The sequence below is a fragment of the Falco peregrinus genome, chromosome 4 (genome assembly GCF_023634155.1).
Source record: "Falco peregrinus isolate bFalPer1 chromosome 4, bFalPer1.pri, whole genome shotgun sequence".
In the NCBI taxonomy this organism is placed as follows: Eukaryota; Metazoa; Chordata; class Aves; order Falconiformes; family Falconidae; genus Falco; species Falco peregrinus.
Genome location: NC_073724.1, coordinates 100,113,629 through 100,138,883, shown reverse-complemented (window position 1 = coordinate 100,138,883; position 25,255 = coordinate 100,113,629). Strand labels below are relative to the sequence as shown.

General features: G+C 39.4%; 1 protein-coding gene across 4 annotated transcripts in view; it reads right to left on the bottom strand.

Annotated features, from left to right (window-relative positions):
• Nucleotides 1-25,255, bottom strand: part of ATP8A2 (ATPase phospholipid transporting 8A2) — a 349,978-nt gene that overhangs the window by 279,024 nt on the left and 45,699 nt on the right. For 3 of the 4 annotated variants that reach the window (XM_055802562.1, XM_055802564.1, XM_055802565.1), the window contains exons 3-10: nucleotides 14,659-14,758; nucleotides 13,979-14,077; nucleotides 13,186-13,231; nucleotides 7,870-7,910; nucleotides 6,012-6,085; nucleotides 3,051-3,120; nucleotides 1,420-1,547; nucleotides 294-405 (exon numbers count right to left, since the gene is read on the bottom strand). In XM_055802562.1, the coding sequence (XP_055658537.1) occupies nucleotides 294-405; nucleotides 1,420-1,547; nucleotides 3,051-3,120; nucleotides 6,012-6,085; nucleotides 7,870-7,910; nucleotides 13,186-13,231; nucleotides 13,979-14,077; nucleotides 14,659-14,758 (670 nt within the window). Of the gene's footprint in view, nucleotides 1-293; nucleotides 406-1,419; nucleotides 1,548-3,050; nucleotides 3,121-6,011; nucleotides 6,086-7,869; nucleotides 7,911-13,185; nucleotides 13,232-13,978; nucleotides 14,078-14,658; nucleotides 14,759-25,255 lie in introns of those variants that run through there. The other variant, XM_055802566.1, reaches the window with a different exon arrangement.

Sequence of the window (25,255 nt, the reverse complement as noted above, 5' to 3'; positions counted from 1 at the left end):
TGTTAAACCTTACTTTTAAATGTTGTCCAGCTGTCAGATAAGTTAAAACAAATTACAGTTAGTTTTGCTTACGTATCGAAGGGTTTTGACAGGAATACTTCAATCAGTCTTTACATACGTGCACACGCAACCTCAAGTACAACAGTATCCTTATATTCTCCAAGGCCTCCAGGTTTTGAATAGCTACGATGGGTCAAACCATTTCATAAAATCAAGTCCAAAAGACAAGCAGAATACAGGAAACATGACCAGCTTCCACGAGAACATGCTCTAGATCTCGTTAAACACTTTACCTGCATGAGTTTTGTATCATGTCCTGTATATACAACAATACCCAAGACCCACTGAGTGTTTCTCAGTTGTGCACCTCTTAGCAAGATCTGGTCTGGACCAACAGGAACTGGGCTGCAAAGCAAGAAGTACATGTATCCTTCAATTCTTGGTAACACTTCAGGAAAGTAATTCTCCTTTCAGCCTTACTCCCCCCTCAAAAAACCCTGCAAACCACAAAAGGAATAAAGTAACATAATGAACTTAAACTGCCCACACAACTTGAGAGCATTTAAACCTGTGCAAGCCTAATTCCTGCTGAAGCACAGTAGGGCAAAGGTGATACAAGGAAGCTAGTAACCCAAAACTCAAAACTTGTGGCAGTCACAAGACTCCTCTGCCCTTTACCTCTGTAATATGTTCCCTCCCACATCAAGGAGAGCGAATCATCACAGTTGCAAAGAGCCCATCCATTGCAAGCACACTATAACTTCATATATCCCATTAAAAAAAGTATTTTGGATAACTGTATTACCCGTGTGATTTTCAAGTGGGATGCAAACGACCTACTACTCTTGCATCTGTCACAGCTCAGATCAGTTGCCCAAGGAACAGTTTTTGTGCAGGAAAACAGGTACAGCCAGACAAAACCTCTGTATTCCTACTGACCTTTCAGGTTCTATGAATTCAAGTACTAAAACCAAAGTTCTTTTCTTCAAAGAGTTGCAACATATCAAAGACACACTGATAAAGACTCCAGATTCTGGGATCATTTTCCTCTATAGATCAGAATTTGGTGCAGACTTTGGCCACGGTTGGAAGGGAAAGGTTTCCCATTTCCTCTGCGTATCTCCTGCAATGAGGCCCTAAAAACCCCAACCACCTCCCCAATTCCTCCTTCTCTTTAGATAGTACTTTTGATTAAGAAAACCACTATGATTCTAAAGAAACAAACTCTCCCATAACAAGCAGGAGACTCAGAGTGACACAACTTTGTTACCTTATACTGGCAGATTCTCTGATTCACAACTTAATTACTGCCCTTGTCTCCTCCAGCAAAAACATGCATGTGCTCAGCATTGCAGACTGAAAGAACACAGGAAACATTTTTCCTAACCAAATGTATTTATGGCTTTTTTTGTTAAATACCTTTGACCATCTAAACGCAAGTTTCCAGTGAAGTCATAAAGATGACGGTTGGGTCCTTCACATTCTATCCTTCCAGATACTTTCATCAATTCTTCTCTTGACTGGAGACTAGCCGTTTGAGACAATCCCTGCAGAGACCAATCCAAAGGAGATTCTTGTCAAAAGGTGTTGTTAGAAGGCAACCTAGGAAAATGGTGCTTTTTTCCAACATCTAAGATACCAAATGTAATAAAATATGTACAGGTTTCCTACCAGGTTTGTTGGTGGGGTTATTTTAGGGTTTGGTGTTTTTTTACTTTTGTTAATGGGTATTCAACAATTCTTTCCTGCAAGGAAGACTCATTGTGAAAACTTAGGATCCTGCTTATATAGAAGTGGCTTAAATTCCACTACAGAAGAGCCTTATACTACCTACACAATCTGCCTGTAATCAAGAGCAGCAAAGTCCCATCCACAAAGCACAAAGTTGCACATGTGCCAGAGGAAGTAGGAGACAGTATAAACAGGCACGGCTTTTCTCTCAAGGTATAGCTTCACTGATGTGTTACCATTGCTAAATATAGTCACACCTAAGCTTAGTCTCTCATGTCACTGCAGCCAGTACCCTCTGATCCTACTCAAGGTTAACTATCAACCCATCATGAACTGTAACCTAACATATTACTACTCCATCGCAGATACTCTATTGCTTTTCATCTGTCTAGGAACATCTCCACTTGGTTAAGAGCAAACCATTTACTGTTTCTTTTGCCAGACCTTGACCACAGGATGGCAAGCCAGAACAACATCTGAAAAGGCCCCATGGCCTTAATTTTGTATTTTAAGCGTGGGTCCTGAAACAAAATCTGACAGGACCTCAAGATCTGATCTACTGAGCTGAAACACAACACTAAGTCACATGTCTACTAAGGTAGTAAATCAGCAAGTGTACAGCTTTTTAAAAGCAAGTCATCTGTTTCAAATGCCTAATCCAAGTTCATTGCTTAGTACTGAACCATTTCTAAACATCATAATCACAGTATTTCTTAAACTACAAATACCCAAACAAATTCCACTACTTACCACAAAAAGAGAACGAAGTAACTTAAACATACAAAAGGTCTTTTTGAGCACTCCACAATGGCAGAAGCAGACTGGCACTTGACAGCAGAAACTGCAGCTCTCATCACAAGCACAGCTGATTTTGTGTTTTGGTTCGGTTGCTTGTGGGGTGGGGTTTTTGTTGTTTGGTGGGTTTTTTTTTTTTTTTTTTGGGGGGGGGGGGGGTGTTTTTCTGTGGTTTGTTTGGTTTTTGTTTTTTGTTTGGTGGGGTGTTTTTTTTAATACAGCACAGTTCCCACTTACTGGGCCTCCAGCAAAACACAGCCGAGATCTGCTTGATTTGCCTTTGTGGGCTTATAATACTTCCTCCAGAGTAGTTCCTTACACTTGCATGTGAAACATTATTGCTTGGGTTTGTATCTGTTGAAAAGGCAGCTTACAGCCACCTGAAAAGAAATATGCTTTTCAAAATTAAATAAATAAATAATAATAAAAAAAGAGTACTTCCACTGCTGTTATGCAAGCTAGAGTCTGCTTTGTAGCTAGTATTAGATACCGAACTGGGGAAAAAGTGAAATTGTTTGGTTTACCTGTCGTATTTTAAGATTTGTCTCCCCGTCGAGATTAGCTGTTTCAATATAGCACATGGCTTGTGGTTCACTGTAAGAAGCATAAGATTTTCAATATTAGTACTTCTTGTATACTCCATTTGCACTAAAATGACCCGCAAAATACTTCAATAGATTGCAGGAAACAAAAATCCATATTGGTGGTATATGATCATGGAAGAACCATCTGAACATACATACTTCAAACATGTATTTGAATAGGAACAAACTATAGAGAAAGTCTAAATCAGAAGGTTAACAAGAATTTAACGAATCAAACTAAGATGCCTGAAGTGCACTATTTTACATTGCAATCCATAACATTGTTTCAGACTGCAAGAGTTATAGGTAAAATAGTAAGTATTTAATAGTGTATAAGAAAAAAAAAATAATATGTGCATGATGAAGAAGGTAGCATGCTCTGCTATCAAGTACTGTCCGAGGTCTGTGCACACTAAAGGTCCTGGACACAAGACCACCTTAAAATTAAGGGACCTGTGGAGGTAGGTCTGAGGCCACTGCTAGTCAGCCTTTTTTTTTTTTTTTAATAATCAGAAAAAGGCACAGTAAGATTAAAACTGAAGGCTGTGATCTACATCTTCCAGAAATGCTTCTGCCCTTTCCAATAGGGGCAAAAAACCCCAACACACAGCCTTCCTCACAGAACCGCATTTTCCTTTAGCTCATATCTACATCTAACACAGAGAACCTCTGCATAGATAGCACCTGTGATAAGGAAGGATACTTCTATCATGGATCCTTTCCTGACATGCCCCGTAAGATTTAAAACCTCTTTATGGCACAACCAAAACTTTTTTCCTCGAGTGTCTTATCAGGCTGCTAAGGATTATCAGTTTCTCCTCTGCACTCAACTGCCTCTTCAACATATGACTTCTCGTATTCTTGAGATGTTGCAATTTCTTTTGCTAAGTAACCCATTGCTTTAACAGCAAATGTACTTAATCAGCAGGATAGTCAGAAATAAAGGGTCCTTAGGACAAAAATTGTTAACAAACAGGTACATTTATAGTAATGTTTGTGGGTTTGTATTTTTTTTTTACAGTAATAAGCTGGATTTTTCTCTCCAGAAAATTTTTCTTAAAAAGAAGTTCAGAGTCTGTTATTTGTCTCCTCCTGTACAGACAACCTGACTCCAAACCGAAGAAAGATACAGATTAAGTCCAGCTTGATTCCAATTTTAGTTCTGCCACAGTCACTTCAGCTATAGTAGATAAGGTGTTTAACTCTGAAGGGAGACCTCTTAATACAATTCCTCTTATTTCCACAGACATGCAGATATGTTTCCATACAAAGTTGTATTTGCATTCAAATATTTTTTCCTTCATGTAAATTTATTATCTAAAACTCATTTGATATCACTTTTAATTGGGGGGGGGGGGAAGATTACAACTGTTAATTTCACATCTAACAGTCAGCTCAGACAGAAAATTAACACATACAAGCAAAAGACCCCACCCCTTCAGAACATGCAAAGTCTTCTGGTGAACTGAGGACACTTAGTATTGTCATTTAAAAGAACAATGGAAATAATACCAATTCTAAAGCAAAACTGCCACAGAAATTGCTATTTTCTTCAAGCAAAGCTTCTCCCAAATCAACATACTTCAAGTTAAGTTCTCCAGTTATTGCGTGATTATCAATGACAGCAAGTTAGTAGTCATGTAGAACAAAAAGTTTATCCATGCAAGTTAAGAAATAAATCAGAATGGGTTTTAGTATGATAAATTTGAGCTGAAATTCTATGTAGAACAAATATTACTCTGTGCTGAAACAGCAAGTTATTTATATCAAACTATAGCCTAACTAACTGCATATTAAATTTGACAACTACTTATTTAAAGTTTGGGGCTTGTTATTAAGAAAAAACACAATATTGTATACCATGGAATCAAGATACCTCTATCCTCGATCATGTGACAGTTCACAAGGACTGAGCTTCCCCATACAGCTTTCAAAAAAATTAAATTCCCCAGGAAAGGCACAGGCAAGAAGGATGGAGCAAAAAAACCTTAGAAAACAAGTTCACTAGAAGTTGGGACATTTAAGAGCTATAACCTGAAGACCAGCACAACCTCCAGTCACTGTTGAGGAGCACGGAAAGGGAAGGAAATCATGGAAAACAGCAAGGTGTCATAACATTTGGCTATTCAAAAAAAGCATGTCCAAGAACAGCAATTTGTGCTATTATCTCTTGTTTAAACCTCATCTAAATGGTCTTGATTTGGCCTTAGGTTGTTGAGCACATTATAGAACCTACATTGGCAGCCAAGTACCGCTCAAATGTTTTTAGGAACTAACAACCAAGCTTGGCTTGCCAGTATGTTGATAAAGAGAAGTTGTCCCGTATTTCACAAACTAAAATGAGCAGGACTCATGTACTGTTGCTACCCAAGCTAGGTATGGGCCATACGTGCACTGTATCAAATACAAGGAGTAAACAAATCTAGCCTGCAAAAGAGCTTTTGGGCTTTTTATTAGATGCCAGCTGGGCTAGCCTTTTAGTTTGAAAGGGAAATATTTCCTGAGGAACAGGAAAATATAATGGACAGTCAGTGGAATTAGTTGGAAGAAAATTTAAGCTTCCTTAATTAAATGGAGAAATTCTCAGAAGACCATAGAGCAGCTGACCACAGGAAGCTTTTGTAACAGACTTAAGCCTTCCAAACTCAGTGATACACTTAATGAATTACAGGTATATAATACTAAGAAGCCTTTAAGAAGCCTTCTTTAAGAACCTAGCTACATTGATACGTGAATCATTGCCTCGTAAAGCACTGTTTTGACATTGCTGAAGTTTTATTTCAGATGTGGAGAAGAATTAATGCCATCTGATGTCTGCTTTTATTACCATTAAATACAGAGTTTTGAGTCCTCTGCACCTCAGTTCATCAGACACATCATTTCCACACCCATTCAGGATACCTGGAAGATATAATGATCATGTCTGCTGGAAGATGTTGCCCATTGGTGACCTTCACAATATCTCCTACTGCTACCTGTTGAGTCAGGGGCAGGAGTACAGTAGCATGGAAAAGAAAAACAAAGAATTCGCTTGTCTGGAATGTTAGTTCGTTATTTTCTTTCACCCAGTCAAAAGAACAGCATCATGCACAGAACAGCTACAGACAGTGCTTCTGAAAGTCAGAGTACTTTTCACTGCAAGTTTGGAAGTATCAAAGCCTTCCCTTTCCTGAATGCAAAGTAAACATATCTCTGTAGAAAAAACTAGATACACTTTATCAGGAAGCGTGAACTACTGCCACTTAGGTTTAGTTAAAATTACTTCTATAATCCTGCCATTACCCAAATTTGAGGGTTTTTTTTTTTTAAATCTTATTTAATGTACAGAAAATTTTTTCCTATTAAAAGTTACCTTTAAACTTTACCTTCCTCAAGTTTCAAGAGTTTCTCCTATTCCTTCTCTACACTACTTACCTACCCAGTCATCACTATTCCTCTCCCTTAGCCCTCTCTTCAGATGCACTGCTTGTACTAGTCACTAGCAAGGAGTATCATCTCTACAGATAGACATTAACAGCCAGTTATTCCCTGACCTGTAGTCACTTAAGATGTGCAAAATCCTGACTTCTGAAGTACTGAAGACCTAAGAGTTGCCAGCACCTTTAATGCGAGTCACACATGCATGGGAGTTATTCTAAAAAAGACCAAGTACCACTCTCAAAACAGTAAGCCAGGCTTGCCTGATGAGTATGAGGCTGCTCAGCACCAATGCAGTGGTGAGAGTCTGAAATGAGCTTTAAAATATCCCTACCACATTCATTCATAAAAATTTAAAACAGGTGGCATGTTTGAATAGGCAGATGCATTAGACTTACTCTGATCCCACTGAAAACAATTTCCCTACTAAATTCAGCACAAGAAGAGACTGGAAGTCTGCCTTAAACAAGGTAGATATGTAGAACTGTTATTCCCCAACAATAAATGCAAGCCTAGGCAATACGCTGATGCAGGCCAATACAATAAATGATTAAGGGTCTAAGAAAACCAGATTCCAGGTTCAGCTTTGAATATCTCACAATTCAGTGTTCTCACTACAAAAAGGGCATGGAACAGCATAAACATGCATCAGCATTACCCATCAGACTTTCTGGCATTCTCTGGTTTCTACTATAGCTTAATACTTCAGCCAGATTAGGTCTCATTTCCTGGAGATTTTAAAACTGTGTACTTTTTCCTCCTTTATTAAATAACAAAGCTAATTTTATCCTTTAAAAGGCATTAAAAGCCAGAATTACATCAACACATCCTGAGGGATTTCAGCAAGTTCTAGAAATAAAGCTAAGCAGGTCCTGGCACGGGGCTTCAGAGAACAGGGGTCTCAAGTGCCTGAAGTAGCAGCAGGACTTGCGTTCCTTATTTGAGCAAACAGCTTACTCATTAACCTCAAAATCTAAGAGCTTCTTAGCACAGGTAGCAAAATAAGTCGGTTAGACTTTCAGGGGAGCTACAGCATTGCAGTGAAAGTTACTCTTTTCTATGTGAACTAAATAAAAAAAAAAAATACTGTTAACATCCTAGAGCATATTAACTGCCCAAGCAAAAACACACCAGTTCATTAGGATTTGACTGAAACATGGTACTAGGATTTCAAGATGGGTACTCAGGTGCCTTGCTCAGGGCAGCTTTCACTATTTGCAACAGAAAGGATCCCTCCCACCTCAAGTCACAGGGAATTCTCACATTGCTAGGCCTCTGAACTTATTTTGAAAGAACGATTCTTGAAGACCTTCTACACCCTCCCACCCCCAATTTTATTTACCTCTTTCCACATAATGTTCTGCCACATCCCATTTCTTAGAACTGGAAAAAAAATGTATAAATTCTGATTAGAATAAACAAACAAAATTCAGACAAATCTCAAAACAACTAGAGCAGCAGTAGCAAGCATTGACCAGAATGGCAACTAACGCTGATTTGAAGAATCAGTTAGCAATATTCGAGTGAGCAGAGGTTATCTTTATTTGGCAGCGCTGGGTGCATGGGGAATCATTCCACCAAAGTCATGCACCCCGAGGGAACCTTTCAGCCCCCTCTTTATACAAGTCACTCATGTCTATTCATTAACCTTCTGGGAACTCATTAACATATCTCACACCTGGACAATTAGCACATTGGCTTTCAAGGACCCAGCACATCTTCAAGTTAACAACATTAACATATCTTGTGCCTGGACAATCTCCTTGAGGAGTTGTCTCTGCGCAGACTCTATTCCTTAGCGGTCATGTTTAAAGCCTGCATCTTCACCATGTTGCATGTACAACAGGAATCTAAGACAAAAGGTCCTTTTAAAGATAACCAACCCAAGGACTTAGCAGTCTGTGCATCCGTCATGTTGTAATAAGGGTCCTTGGACATCTCCTGACTAACTAAACATAGGTGCGTCATCCTTTAGGTAAGTGGTACAGCATTCACTATTCACACACAGCTCAGAAAAGCAGTTTTCAGAAGCTGGGACCACAGCTCTAGGCATGTATATCCGGCAAAGTGAAAGATTCTGCCCCTAATATTTATCATTTTTATCAACTCCTTGGCAACAGCTGGTGACCCGATTTCTTCCTGGCATCATTGCACACTAACCTGCAGATGGGCAGTGCTGTTATTTGCTTGGGAAATCACCTTCCTTAAAATAAGGGCATTACTGGCCACTGCCAATCAGTATCACGAACCATCTTCAGTATGTATGATTTAACCACAGAATTTTTATCTCACCTTTTTTCTTGCATTTTATTATGTTTCGAATCTGACACATCAAACTTCACTGCCATATCAATTGCACTTAGGGCTGAGAATTAATTGTCAAGCAGACTCAAAGTCCTACTGAAAAAGCAAACGTCAGTTCTGGCAGAACGACAATCCTAAAAGCTGAATTTCACATTGAAATTAAAAAGAAAACAAGGTACAACTTACTGGTAGGCAGCAACTTGCCCATTAGCCAGCAGCATGCCCTCGTGGCCAAGAAGGCCAGTGAGACCCTAGAGTGTATCAAGAGAAGCATGACCAGCAGGTGGAGGGAGGTTCTCCTGCCCCTCTGCTCTGCCCTGGTGAGGCCACATCTGGAGTGCTGTGTCCGGTTCTGGGCTCCCCAGTTCAAGAGAGGTGGGGAACTACTGGAGAGGGCCCAGCAGGGGGCTACAAAGGTGATGAGGGGACTGGAACATCTCTCTGATGAGGAAAGGCTGAGAGAGCTGGGCCTGTTCAGCCTGGAGAAGACTGAGAGAGGACCTTATTAATGTCTACCAATATCTTAAGGGCAGGTGCCAAGAGGATGGGGCCAGGCTCTTTCCATTAGTGCCCAGTGACAGGACAAGGGGCAACGGGCACAAATTGCACCATGTAAATATGAGGAAGAACCTCTTTACCTTGAGGGTGACAGAGCACTGGAAGAGGCTGCCGAGAGAGGCTGCGGAGTCTCCTTCTCTGAAGACATTCAAAACCTGCTTGGACATGACTCTGTGCAACCTGCTCTAGGAGAACCTGCTTTAGCAGGGGGTTGGACCAGATAATCTCCAGAGGTCACTTCAAGCCCTGCCTATTCTGTGTACTGAAGCAGGCCTTGGCTTCTGTGGTGTCCAAGTCCCTATAGTGCTGTCTTAACATACTCATTGGTCACCTACTCTGGAACATGCTTTTCTACCCAAGTAGGTCCTCTAGATGCTTGTACACATACTTAATACTACCCTAGCCTAAAATGTAAGGTTCAAAGTTTATGCCAAATCATTGCGGAATAGCCAGTCCAGGTCTAGGCACATCAAGTACACCTAAACAAGATCAAACCCTTGAATGAAAGCAGCTGTGGCCAGTTTTCAAATGTCTTCAGAAAGTGTAGTGTGCAACAGCTGAAAGTGGAAGAGGCCAACTCTCTACTTAGAATATGATTTTCTCCTCAGTTCCATGCAACTCAGATATGGTTCATTTATTGAAAGCCATGCCAAATTCCCAAAAGATAGAATTCTACTGAATACAGCCTCAGCCACCCTACTCAGATTAGGCCACTCCACAGACAGGAATGCAAAATTTCTCAGACCAGATCAAACAAGAAACTCATCTTTTGATTCCTGTCCCCAGGCCCCAAGCTTTGGAGCACTGAATCATGAGATTTAATATTACAGTGGATGAATCACAATCAAGTAAACTATTTAAGAAAAAATAGGTGGGTAGTAACAGAAGTGCTGCTAATGATGTGTCTGAACTGCTGAGCTTCCATCCAAATAAGTATACACATTTTAGGGGAAAAACAGTTTAGCTGCACCCCTTCCTTCCCTGTAAACTGTGCTTGAACTGAGCTTTTCTTAGTTCAGAACTCCAGAGAAGGCCTGAACACAAGATCTCAAGTGAAAGAGCCACATACCTGCAGCCTTGGCTCAACACCCAAACCTCAGAGAGGTATTACAACACTTAGCATCTCCTATGCCTTGCTTTAAACACTTCCTGTTCCACCAGAAAAATCTGGAGACATTTCAGCAAACAGTTCACATTGCTTTAAGTCAACTGTCTACAACACCAAGTTCATGGCACTTGAAGCTACAGAATATCTTCTTTGCATGTGAGCATTGAGCAATTTATATTGTACTTGCTGAAGTTAACTTTACAATTAAAATTAGACAAATTACTGAAGCAACTTGTAACTCGTAAGCCCAACATCTGAAGGAAGAGCTTCCATTCAGACACAAAACAGTTCATAAATTTTGGGGTTGCAATATTGCACCTTCTGCTCTGCTTAACCCAGTTTTATAGGAGTACTCCAAAGGACAGAGGAAACTCTCTTCTCTAGAATATTATAGGAAGGTAAAATTGGTGAATTATTCATTGTCAAAAGGTATTTGGTTAAAGTAACAAAGAACAAGTACCTAAAAAGACTGCTCCTACCCAAAACACTGTTTCTATATAAACCTTTTATCTAAGAATTCCTAAGACTAAAACCAGTACATTGATACTCTAGATCTAGGACTTAACGCTGTCACTCACATCCAGGCACACAGGGCCATTTAATGTGCTGCTCCTGAAGGGCAAGCATTTCCCATCAGTCTTGTGCAACAATTTGCTAGCCCTGTGCTTGTTTTCTATTCAAGGGCATCCCATACAGTATTAAATGCTCATAGCTTACTCTATATTTTGACATTGAGAGGATCAATGCATCAGAACAGTTATTACTGAGCTCTCTATAACTATGCGATATGCTGCTCAGAGGCTTCACTTGAGATTAAACTTAGTCTGCTTCCCAGCTTCAATGTCACCTCCACATATACCATGTGAAGCCATCGAAGACATGAAACACTATCTCAAAGCCTAACATGCTCCAGCTCCTAATGCAGATGTACAGGGCTCACCTCGAGCAGAACTTATTTATGTTTCCTCCAAAAGTAATTTAATTCCTATGTACCAAAGCCACTCTGCAAAGCAAACCAGTGTTTTCGGTGGTAAACTTAATATAAGAAACATGCTTTGAAGATACACTACTGCTCCAAAAACTATGAAGATAAATGCAAAGCCTACACAGATGCTACTGAAGCAAGCATCTGCTCATCGCAGGCAGAGTTCAAAACACCACCAAGCAGCCCGTAGCTGTCTACTGAGCAAGCTGGACTGCCATCTGTACTGACTGCATTGACTAGACCTCACTTACCTTTAAGAGCAACTTCAAGGCACACAGAGAATCTAAATCTAATTCATCTCAATCCCACCGTGAACTTAAATTAGCCTTTCATTCTCATAATACAAGTCCAAAGAGTAAGCCTCTTTAGCCTTCCTCATATTCCTCAAGTATCTTTTATTTTTTACATTTGAATACTCTATAATTTTCAAAAAGCTGAACTAAATTTTAAGTGCTAAGATCCACCCAGCTCCATAAAAAGACCTTGCTTTCTTGTAAGTTGTCTCTCCACAATTACTGTGATAAACTTCCTTCGAAGTGTTTGTTAGCACATGTTCTGTAACTACAAAGGAATCCGTGACCTTTGAAAGAGCAGTCTTTCATACTACCTACAACTAGGCCTGCTGTGCTACAGGTAACTGCTGATTTCTCTTGACTAATAAATAGTGCTCTTGCACTTGAAATACCTTCCCAGACCTCTTGTAAAGAAATAATTTTTAAGGACTAGTAAAGCAACACTTTTTGTGGTTCATTCATATGCAATCTCAATGATCAACAACTTCTCAGGCACAAAGGAAAAACCTCACTGAAAATAACAGGCATTATATTTGCTGGACTAACTGAAGCATGGAGCTAGCAAGTTGTTTGGTTCCCCGTGTTCCTGTAAGTGTTTCTCTAGCTTTTTAACACTCAAGCTAAACATGTTTGTGAGGAAGGCACTCTACTTCAGAGGTCAAGTCCCTGTGTTTTCCATTTCACCTGCAGACCTCCATGCAGGAGCAGCAGAGCAGTGTCCAGCACAGGAACATGGAGACCCTGTGACTGGAGGCCAGACTGATTACAGCACAGCCATCAGCAAACTCCTCAGTGCCTTCTGCAGAAGTTTTCAGTTAAGGGAGATCAAGTGAAAATTATGTCTTCAGGTATTCAGTGCCAAGTGGTGTCAATAAATTAAGGATGCATGTAGGCATTCAGAGGAAGTCAGCATTAAATTCTCTTTCAGTCACACTTCAGGAAAGCAAACCCACAAAACCCACAGTGCTCCTGTATTTTAAGGGCAGCAGCATTTACAGAAATGACTAAAAATTCCTTTGACACCAATTTTTAGTGTTTCAAGGGTTTTGGAGCTTCGTTTTGGTTGTGGTTTTTTTTTTTTTTTTTTAGAATAGTTAGGATACAGTTTGGTAGGGAAGAAAATTGCTTGCTTTTCTTGGAGGAGCTGAGAATTGTGTAACTTTGGACAACCTTGAAATTGCAGGAAGTCTAATAACACCCCCCATGCCTCACCCTCAAATATTCCACTATGCCCATCAGTCTGAAACATCTCATAAAATAAAATCATAACACTAACTACCTAGTCTGAAAAGACACGCATTCCCCACCATCACGACTGTTATGTAATAGAATTGCTCCAAATTAAGTGTTCCAGTATGGTATTCACTATTTGCACTTTAAATATTTAGGTTAAAGACTGTTCAGTCTTACCTATAGTTTTCTTTTTATTCACTGCACTGTCTGCCTTATGCCTTTTCTGCAAGGAAACAAAACATTTCATTACACTTCATTATAGCTTCCAAAACCATTAGAGCTAGGAACAGGACAAACTGCAAGATGATAGACTCATTTTTGCCTTAGTTTTTATTTTCTTTTTAAGAAGCCACACAGATCATCTAAATTCAGATGTTTTTTCAAGAATATAATGTAACCTCGAAGTGAGGCCCAAACCTGGATCAACTAAGTCTCCAAAAGTTTTTTTGGAAAAAAAACAAAACAAAACAAAAAGAACAATGAGGAACAGTGTATTTAGACAACAGATGCACTATACATATGTGCTGTTTGTTTAGACTGACTTTAAATTATTTTATTCATTAGAACTTTGTTAAGCAGGAAGACCACTACTATAAGCAGAATCCAAGCGAATTAGTGCAGATTTTCTCCAGATCCGTTTGTTCTATGCTGAAGTTGCTTCCCCCACCCTGCCACCTGGAAAACCAACTGAAAAGGCCATGTATCTGTCAAGAGTCCACAGCGTCTTTCCAAGCCTGGCCTTTCCAATAAAACCATGAATAAACACACTGTTTCCTTGTTCACCATCTATGATGAAAATCCTTGCTTTACTTCGGTGTGCCTCAGAAATTCTAGTCAAGTTCAGAGCTTTCAAATTCAAGAGGTTATTTTGTTGCTGCTCAGCAATGACTCAATAGACTTCAGAGATGTATAGCTTTGTGGCATTTTGTGGCACTTGGTCTTTAGCACAGCAACTCATAATCATACTCACATAATCTTCTATGATTTCTTTGATGCCAGCAACTGTTAAAATAAATAGCAATGGCACCAAGGTGGTGTATCTTCCTGTTGGAGAGACATCTGGAATTTGCTGTGAACAGAAGAAGATACATATTTTATATTTGTATTTATAACTAGTTTCTAGCTAGTTTAGAACTTTATGCAAAGCTCTCAGAACACAAAGCTTTCTTATTTACGCCTGAACAACATCCTATTTCAGTGGGCAAACTACCCTAAGCTCTCAGTAGGTTTCAATGAAGTACTACAATGAAGTCAGGAGATGAAATTGTTATACATACCTTTTATTCTATTTTTTCTCTCTTCAGAAGAGAAGCATTAAAATTATCAACTCACCTGGAAGCAGTGATAATCTGGACTATCTAAACAGTTGGCAGTTTCACAAGAAACCACACATTTTTCTCAGTATGGTCGATAGCTCATACTGCTTCTGGGTTTTCTTAATAATAACAGCTTGATTTTACAGAGTACATTGAAAAAGGCTTTAAGTTGCCTTCTAATTTCAATTACAAAAAGGTACATATCTCATTAAATAAAAAAAGAGACTATCAAAACATGTCTAAGAATTTCTTTGCAGTTCAGCATAACAACTGCAACAACTTCTACTGCATTACAATTTAACTTTATAATCAAGGCAAACCAGTAAAACAATACCTGCAGTAAGGCAATGAAGAGGAAGAATGCATTTGCAGCTTTTCTTATCTGCTCATACAGGAATCGAGGTAGAAATGTAACCACACTGTACTTGGCTGTGCTGCAAGTTAGAAAAAAATTTTAGTACTGCATCAAATACCGTACAGGGATTATGACCAACAAGTTTCAAGTAGGCTTCTACAAGCCAGCATTAGAAAACAGTTCAAAAAAACCACACAATAAAGGCATACATAGAATACAGAGAAATTAAGCTACCCATGTTATGAGGAAGAGCTTTACTAAACGAAAGAGGTAAAAGACAGAACCAGAAGGCTGGCAGTCCCACTTGAATCCTGGTACCTTTATTACTAGATGAGCTATCAGATAATTTACTATCCACCCAAACTTCAGCACTGTGAACAGTCAACCTTTCACCTCAGTTCCAAGCACCTGATCAAGTGCTTACCCCTCATCAAACCACGGAATTTAAGCATTGGGAAAGACAGAGTTAAATATGGGAGAAATGAGAAAATCTGTAGTGCCATCTTTAAAATGCCCCATTTCCCATTTCAGAACCACCAAGTTCTCAGTTATAAATATACCTCCAGAAAAAGATGCACTTTTTCCGATTCATCTTTTCTGGCTATTTTTCTTAAGTAGTTACATTACTATTTCTTCTGCCTTAAATCAAAAGTATACTGCACATTAAGTAATCTCTTGTCCTTTTCATATTTAACCCACGATGGGCATGAATACAACTTCATGTAAAAACTGTCCAAGATGACAACATGATTTAGGTATTCATTTTTAAAATTAAGTCACGTGCTATCAAAATTTACTGAAACTAACCTATAAGAGATTAAAACTCTTCATCTTGCAAAGTTCTTGCTCTCTGAACACATTAGTAACTACTCAGTTATCCTACATGCCTCTTTGAGACAATGCAAGTAAACTCACCATGCTGCAGAACCTGCCTGAGCTGTATCAGTGACCAAGTCTACCCAGCACCACACAGTGCTGCATTATATGGGGGAAAAAATATTTTTAGAGTACCAAGAGCAACTCTGCCCTACTTTGCCCCTTGAATTAGCAAAGCACCTTCCCCCACTGTAAACTACCAGGCATCAGCAAGACTTGCAGTTTTAAGAACTAAGTGTTCAAAGCTGTAGGTCAGGTGTCTTTCCCCCAGACACTGAATGTAGGCTTTGCGAGAGCCAGACAACCTGTGACAGGAGTTCTGCTTGTGTTTCAGGGGCATCATTTTGTTTTTGAGGTTTTTGGGGGACAGTTGGGATTTGGGTTTTTTTTTGTTGCTGCTGTTTTGTTTGTTTTAAAATAGTCTTGTATTTCCAAGGAACTGCAAACCCTAGATAATCCTTTCAAGGAAGAAGAAAAATTATTTGCTGAAGCACTAACAACTTCACTCCACAAACACAGGCAAAATGCTGTTTTACTCAAGTATCACATGTCCAGAGCACCTTTCCATTAAGCCTGGTTCTCCATGTGAAACATTTTTCCGATTCATTCCACCAATAAGTCTTCCAGATCAACTGAAGCGCACGGCATAACTATTCCCAAATCGTGAAGGACTAGTATAATCAAATGTTTTATCTACATGATCTGCTTCTCACAATTGACTGCTACGCATAGAAGTCCTACTACACCCTTGATCCACAGGTCACTTCAGTGGAGCTCTTTTTTATTTATCTTTATATGTACAAGGTTAGATAACTGCATTCTCCCAGATCACTATTTGCTTTAACCATTTTGTTCTCCCTCTCATCTTCCCCATCCCCAGCTCTAAGCCGTCTAACGAGATATTGCTGTATATTCTGCAATGGAACAGTAACAAGCTACAGCGTGGCACTATTTGTAATACAAAACTCTAGTTTAGACACTAGAACAGAATCACTGGGGCAAATTAAACAATCAATTAATAAACAATTAAGACCCCATCCTATCACCTAGTTTCCTCTTCAAGCAACTAAAAGGCCTAAAAGATTTGTTGCAAATCACTTCAACTAGATCTCTAAAGAAGGCAACATGACAGCACTACAGCCTATAGACATTCTGTTGCTACTGCTGCTCAGTAGAATCACATAGTCAAATACACAATGTGGTTATTTCACAGAAATCTCAGGTGGTCTGACTTTGACAGATTCATTACACCAACTAAGCCAACTGAGTGAAAACATGCATCCAGGTTTAAACTATGTAACATAGTACATTTTTTGTATAAATGAAGATGCTATTAATTTCTTCCAGCTCTAGGTACTTTACTGTTTTAAGCCATATTTGCTTGGTCTCATGTCTAACAACCTTCTTTTAATACAGAACATAATTAAACACACGTGTCTCCGAAGTACCTTGTGACATAAAAAAATATGGGTTAATCAAATTAACTTGTAGGTCTAAGTTAACTCCCCAAGCAATATTAATTAGAAACCAAGCACTGAGACTTTTACATCAACGCAGTGTTTCTGTGGATACAGAATTGCTATGACCATATTCAAGCAAGAATTTGTCTGACTGGATTCAAAAAACATTCTACCATTTACCAACTCTACAGCTAACTAGTCCAAACAATACTCTAATGATTATGTCAATGCCAACACAACAAGGCTCTTTTGTATGAGCTTTATACATACTAAGTCACACTATTTTGTTGGTTAAGTAACATGACAAATGCCTACAGAAAACAGGTACAGTCAAATTACAGGGACACATTCAGCTGTTACCATGAAAAGCAGGGACAGTAATCACGTGTACGTATAAAAGCAGGTGCATGTTATAATTAAAAAAAAAGAAAGCTTCTTATAAAAGCTAACTCATACTCCAAGCTGGGCAGATGTACTCTATAAATTTGGCTCTGATGAACAGCTCTCTAAAGGACAAATACAACCCCTACAAATAAAAAAAAAAGGCTTTGTGCTCCCTCCCAACTGACAGATGCATGGTAAATGACTTAAGAATAATCAAAGCTCGGAAAGAAGTTAAAAGCCACAGCTGAACAAGTAGAAAACTCAGGCAGCTCACTCATAGCTCAAGTTTTATTCCTAAAAATTAGTATCTGATCAGGTTAGCCTTCTGACTAGCCCCTGTCAGAGCCATCTTATCTTCAAAGTGCCTGGTACCCAACTCCAAGAACAGGGTCTGCAGCTCAGAACCAGCTGTGGCAAGGGGAAAATGGGAGCACATACAAAAAAAAAAACTTTTCCTTAAGCAATAGCTGTTACCTATGCAAGCCTTACTTAACTACACAAATTTGATGTTTAAACAAGTGAGCAAACATTAGCAAAGATGCCACCTCTATACCTGCAACTTAATGTAAGTCATATTTCAAGTTACACCATCAAACCCTGTTTAACACATTAATTTGGATACACATCAGTTCAGCTGAAAGAGTCTGGCCCTACTGTTTCTAGGGCAATACAGAGATTTTTCCAAAAGCAACCACTGCATAATTTGAAAAAGTTAGTGTTATTCATGTATCTTAACTCACTACCGTGTTACTAAAGTAGCATGGATTAGTTATTTTGCTAACAGACAACTTAAAAGTAGCAAACAGTGCACTGAGAAACTCAGTAGTAGTTTTCCAGTATAGTTCCTCCATTTATTAATGTGGAATTTTTGCATGACAACCCCCATAGCTATCATTTTCCCTGCTTCCCTAAAACTTTTCATAAAGTCAAGTTTTACTTTATTGAATCATCCTTGAAGAGGCAAAGGCTGCCAGCAAGAGACAGAAAGGTTACTTAACTGAGATTTCTGTGTGCTGGCAATGTGCAACTGGACACAGCTCTACATTTTCCGTGTCAGCCATCTAAAGTACTTCCACCCCTTCATTGAGAATTTAGACTGGCAACTGAGATGAACTTCATCTTCAGGCTAATCATAATAAACAAAACAGGACCTCCTTGAGACACAAGGGGTGTCATTTCCAGGGGTGATAAATACAAAGTGTCCTTTCTTAGGCAGTGTTCACACACAGCTATGCATTTCACAGTTCATCCATTTGAAAGACTCTCAAATCTAGGAGCTGAAGAATGAGTATTGTTTGATGTTCAGTTCACATTAAGTGTTAATAAGAAAGCCAGGCATGGACATATGAACCACAGCAGAGGGGTTGGGTAATTAAAGTGAATGTTAAGGACTTGAACTCTTCTCTCAAACAGGCCATTAACATGTACATTTACATTCTCTCCATTACCATATACAAAAAGATCAGATGCCCTGTAACAGAGAAGGGAAAAAAAAGTAAGAAAACCAAGATGAATTAAGGACTCTAATACTGTCTTCCATGTAAGAGCGTGTGCACGTTAAGGTCCTGCAGGCACGTGACCCTTCCTTTAATGGCAAGATTGGTATCATCTTGAGAGGTTCTGCTGCGGCTCTCAAAACACAGCAGCTGCATGAACACAAACTATCTCCAGACAGTCACCATCACTGTAGGACAGCAGTAAGCTTTACATATATCAAGTGTTAACTATGTTAACACAAAAACCAACACGCAATTAATTATTACACTGGGTACAGAGATAGTTTATTCATAGGAACATCCCACCAACAAAGGTGCCAAGCACAATACTGGTTACATTGTTAAAAAAATCCCAGTGTCACAAGGTTTTCAGCAGTTGCATGCTTATGAAAACTAAAGACCATTACCTCCTTGCACATGTGGAAGACTATTTTAATCATGAAGCTCACTAAGACGACATAAAAATCAACTGTGTTCTTCAGGGAATTTGTAAACATTATGAAGGGCTTATAAAGGAACAAGTACTTATATGCCTGTGCAATGACTATTGATAGGCTGGAAACTACGTCCTAAGCAGTGTTGGTTTGTTATAGCAGGCAGCAATTTCTGCCTGAACCAATGCAGCCCCCAATTTAAGAGCCTCAGCCTGTCAGATGACTCCTTGAGACTACAGCTGCTGCAGAGGAAAACTCCAGCCAGTAAGGATTTCACTGCTCTGTATGTGGCCTGTATGTTTCCAGTGGCTAAGAAAAGGATATGTGATGCTTAAATACTCTAGACAGTTTGAGTCAGACTCTGAGCTCAGGTCAGAATAGAAATTTAGGAGGAACACAACTTGTCTTGCACAGAATCAAGTGCAAGACTTGAATGCTACAAGATATTGTTGCTTTAAGCTTTCCAGAGCAAGGCAAAGAACCAAGAGCCATCCCATTACCGTTTCGGTCTCTCAGCTCTGGAGCAACCACTGTCCATAGTCCAAGTGCCTGTTTTGTTTCCCTTTCCCTGCACTTCCCTACAGTTTCTCCATAATCACAATGTTATCTTACACATACGATGTTATCTATTGTCAAGGCAGGTTATAAGTTCATTTAAAGGACATTCTTCTGCCTTGTCACCAAAATATCCAACTCAAAGATTTCCCAGAGCTCCAGCAATAATGTAGCAGAAGGATAAATCTGTTGTCCTAAATTATCCACACAGACAATGAAACTTGCTGTGAGCATTCAAATATATTACAATTAATGCATTTGAACTTTGGCAGAAAACGCTTCTAGCAGGTTCAAACTGCAGTGCCCAGTAACTTGTAAAAACTCTTATCAGTGGGACAGTTTTCATCGAGGACTTCACCACTTCCTCATATTTCTTAGTGCAAGGATTCCTTCATTTATAGGATGGGCTCCCACCAAAAGCAACTCAGGGCACCACACTGCATGTTTGGAAGATTACTCCTTCCCCTTCTTTCTAACAGGAAAAACTGATCATGCTTTAGAATCTCAGAGCCCTCTTTTCTCAAGTCATATGATTTGGGGAGAAAAAGACTGTTTCATATAGATTTAAAAGACTTAGGACACATCAAGACAGCCTACTAACTACCCTGCAGGTCAAGTTCCATTAGAATTTTTCTGTGGGCCAGAATGGTTTGTCTGCTGTAATGACACACTGAAGCTCTTCTGAAGAAAAGTTTACTTCAAGTTATATTCAAGACCTCATATGTCACCAAATGAAAAAAAGAAAGAAGTATGTAGCTGTCAGCTAGACAACCAGTCACTGAGGTTTAGAAGTGTTTTACACAAGGTGAAATCTAAATTAGTACAGACTTCTCAAATCTGTTCTTATATCATTATTTTATAACAATGCACATTATCAGTGTTCTATCCTTATCGTGGTTTAACCCCAGCCAGCAGCCAAGCACCACGCAAAAAGGACTGCTGGAGCTACTCACTCACTCCCCCTCACCAAGAGGAATGTGGAAGAGAATCTGAAAGGAATGTAAAACTCAAGGGTTGAAATAAGAACAATTTAATAGGTAAAGCAGAAGCCGCGCACGCAAGCAAAGCAAAACAAGGAATCCATTCCCCACTGCCCATGGGCAGGCAGGTGTTCGACCATCTCCAAGACAGCAGGGCTCCATCACATGGTTACTTGGGAAGACAATTGCACAACATGTCCTCCTCCTTCCACCAGTTTATACACTCAGCATGACATCCCATGGTATGGAATACTTCTTTGGCCAGTTCAGGTCACCTGTCCTGGCTGTGTCCCCTCCAGACCTCTTGGGCAGGGCCCAAGGAACTGAAAAATCCTTGATTTAGTATCAACATCACCCAGCAACAACTAAGAACATCAGTGACCTATGAACACTGTTCTCACATCAGAGCCAAAACACAGCACTGTACCAGCTACTAAGAAGAGAACTAACTATCCCAGCTGAAACCAGGACAGTCCTACACCAAAACCTAATGAAAAGACAAGGTGTTAAAGTGCAGTATTCTCTGATTACCATTGCTTCTGCTGGCAAGCTGTGTTACCTGCCATCATGTACAAGTTGCATTTCAGGAATAAGATGTTCAGGCTGACAAACCCAGCTTGGCTAAGCGAGTTACCTCAGAAGCTGCATCAGCAACAAGTTTTATCTTCAAGTGCTTCAGTTTGGTTGTTATCTTTCTATAGACCATTGTTACGACAAAAGTACATGAGAAAGCATTATGAAGTATTGTCCACAGAAACGTAACAGTCTCACTACCCTCTAGTCAGTAAGATTGACTCCTGACTGTGTAAGGATTTTTCACAATTTCTAACCTACATTTTCTTATGCCAAATTGCCCCACTTCTGCCATACATAGGAAGTGAAAGACCACAAACATAGTGTAATTGATATTGCCGGAGCAAGTATTACTTCCATTACAAAGACCTCCTACAGTAGTGCTCATGGCAGTCTTAACACAGAGCAGACGTTAACACAACTGCTTACGCTCAGATTAACCTAAAAACAAGACCTCATGGTCACATTTAATAGAAGCGATAGCATTTCTGCTTCCAAATCCTGCACCCTGGAGGCCTTTCCATTTGTTCTCTATTCATGCAATCTCTACAGAAAGGGGAACAGACTCCTGGCTACTTTTCAGTAACAAATACATTTGACAAAGACTGTTTATAAACAGCACAAAGCTCTGTAGGCATGATATTGTTTCAGCATTCTCTGCTATTGTCAGGTCATTGTTATAGAAACATGCCCTTGATTTTCAGTAGCCCTGCTGGCAAGTACAACTCACAATAGATCTGACTGGAACAGTTAACCTAGAAATACTACTGTCTAATAAAGGAAGTTTAGTACAATATTTAGTTACTGTGCAAACCCAAAATAGGCTTCAAAATAAATACATAGCATTGATATGAAGATGGCTGAAAAAATACCAAAAAAATGTCACCTAAGTTAGCACTCAGGCTCTTAGACAGCTAGCTAAGTTCAGCTTCAAAGCCATTATTTAATTCCAAGTGTCACTCAACTTCAGCAGCTATTGTTCTAGTGACAAGCAGGGGGATAGTAGAAGAAACTTATATTTACATTTCTCTCTCAACTGACCAAATATGTTCACTGTCCACAGAAAACAAATTGAAAGCAGTTATTACAGATCCTGAGCTTACTGAGGTCAACTTAAGACAATTTCTTACACTAACCTTTCCTACAGGCCACCAGTAGTTGGACAGGTGAGGTCTGTAGCACTGAGCAGAAGGCCACACACACAACTCAACAGCAAGAGACTTCAGAAAGTGTGATTTATTGTACATGCCACTGCTAAGTTCTGTAAAGACACCTGCTTTGATTCCAAACTACACAAAAAAATCACCAAAAATATTTAGTCTCTTCCTGTTCACTTATTTCTCTGGACAGGGATCACCAACAGTGGACAAATAAGTAGAAATGCAGAGTCAGAAAGGAATACACACTACTGAATATAGGTCAATATTTATTCCACAAATATGGGGGAAAGTAGCTTTGTTTGCATGAAGTCAAACTGCATTTAAACGTTGGCTCCAGTGTCCGATAGTGACTTGATCTAAACACACACAACCCACACACCACAAGAGGAAAAAGATCCAGTTTAATTCCCCTGCTCTGTTGCTACTGGTGGTATATGAAATCCATCACTATTCAAAAAAAAAACAAAAAAACCCACCCACACACACACCTGCAGCATGCCAGAGAGCTCAGCATGCAACAAGTAGAAGGGCACTAGAACTCTCACATTGCTGCTTTTTCTTTATCCAAACATTTTCACCTAGGCAAAACAACAATTTAATTGTCCAGGGGCTCTGGCTCTAGGCATAAGACCAAAGATGCAACAACTTCAGATACATTGGCACAATCTGGAAACATATCAACACCAAACATACAATACCACTTACTTTCAGTGATTTTTAACACCTAAAATAATTCTTCTATAGCTGTAGCCAAGCCTTTTTCATTTTAATAGGTTACAGTATCAGCAACAGCGGCACTCTGTGGGAAAAAATCAGGTTTTGCTTATTTACAAGAAGTATGTAACATCTGAGTATTTCTTTTCAGTTAATAAGAGTATCTGCCTAGAACTGAAGAGAGTTAAAAGGATTAGTGTAATACATGATTAGACTTGCACCATCCAGAATATAATACTACATCCCTTCTTTGAAGAATTCCAAGTGCTTTTCTTCAGTCAGGCAAGTAATCTGTTCACATAATAAAAATACTTCCAAATGCAATACAAACACTAGTACAAGTGGCCACAGTGTCTGAACCCTACCAAAAATAAATTGAACACACGTAGGGGCAGTCTTACCTAAAGAGCAAAGGTACATTTAAGTACAAGAGGAATGTTAGTCTAAGTTTGTTTACTGCAGATAAATGCACCTGCATATAGCAGACTACCATTCACACTTGCAACTGCAGATCCTAGTGAACACTATTTGGGATATTCATGTACAACAGTCAATAACCGGGTAGTGACACCAGCAACTCCTGTTTCAGCAGCAGGGACTCATTAAGCACCAGTGAGAACCTCCCCACACATTCAAAAAGCATTAACACCTCCAAAACACAAGTGGCTTCTACAGTACCTGTTTACAAGCCAAGAAAGCAATGCCCTTTGCTTCATGTAATGCAACATACTTCTGAAATTAAAGTAGAATTCAGACTGTGACTACAATTTTGTCACCAGCAAGCATCCTGCAGACACTGATGGGACAGTCTGGGACTACAGATAAATAACAGCCTGTTTAACAAAGGACTTGAGGTACTACTAGAAGCCTCATTACAGTCTTCAGTGTTAATTCCTAGTGGTGGGGCTTCTGCCTTACAAAACAGTAAATCAGTTCTCACCAGTCTACTTCAGTTTTAAGATCCTGTACAGTTTTCAATTGGAACGCTGAAGGTTTTTTTGCTTATTATCTTTCTGCCTGTACAGAACACAAGTTTCTGAACTAAGGATATCAAAACACAACTTTTGGGACCTCCCAAAAAAGTTGGGATCTTTTGGTAGATCAAGCCACCAAATTCTGTTCCAATTAGCAGCTTTTCAGCAAGACTTCTGAATTCAATATCAATTAAAAGCATACCAGTAGAATTTTGCCCTTCCTAACACTGCTCTGGCCCAACCTCCCACTTAATCCACACACCAGAACTGAAGTTGGAGTCTTGATTCAGACTTGCACAAAGATGCAGTAACAGTCATTGAATATAAAGAGTATTATGTAGAGCAACAGTTACAACAGCAACTGCAACATACTTGGAAAATTTGGAGACAGTTACAAATGTCATTCAAATTATTTAGGTGCTTTGGTGTATCCTGGATCAAGAAACCAGAAGTTTCAACTACTTTTGCATCAACACATGAAACAACTAAGGGGCTCATACCACTTAACTAGTGATTTTTACTGCATGCACTGGAAGAAAGTTTCAGCATAGTGTTGCTATACATTCAGTATAAGCCACTAGTGTCAGAGTAGGTTCCTGTATTAATAAGAAACATCAAGGAATTTAATTCACACAAAACCAGTATCTGTAGAACATTCTCACTTTAAGCAAAGTAAGCCAGCTTTACCTGAGCATGTATTTGGAAAAGTGTTCATGCCATTAGTTTAGCTATCTCAGAAGTATCAACACAGCATTCAAACCCCTATCATCACACCCCACCTATTTCCCTGTGTTTTTACAAGGGAATAGGCAAGTTTGGTTTGTTAACTTATTGGGGGTTGACCTTGGCTGGATACCAGGTGCCCACCAAGCCACTGTACTACTCAGGGTAAGTAAGATTTTAAAAACCCTCACGGGTCAAGATAAATGCAGGTTAACAAAGCAAAAGCAAAGGCTGCGTGTAGAAGCAA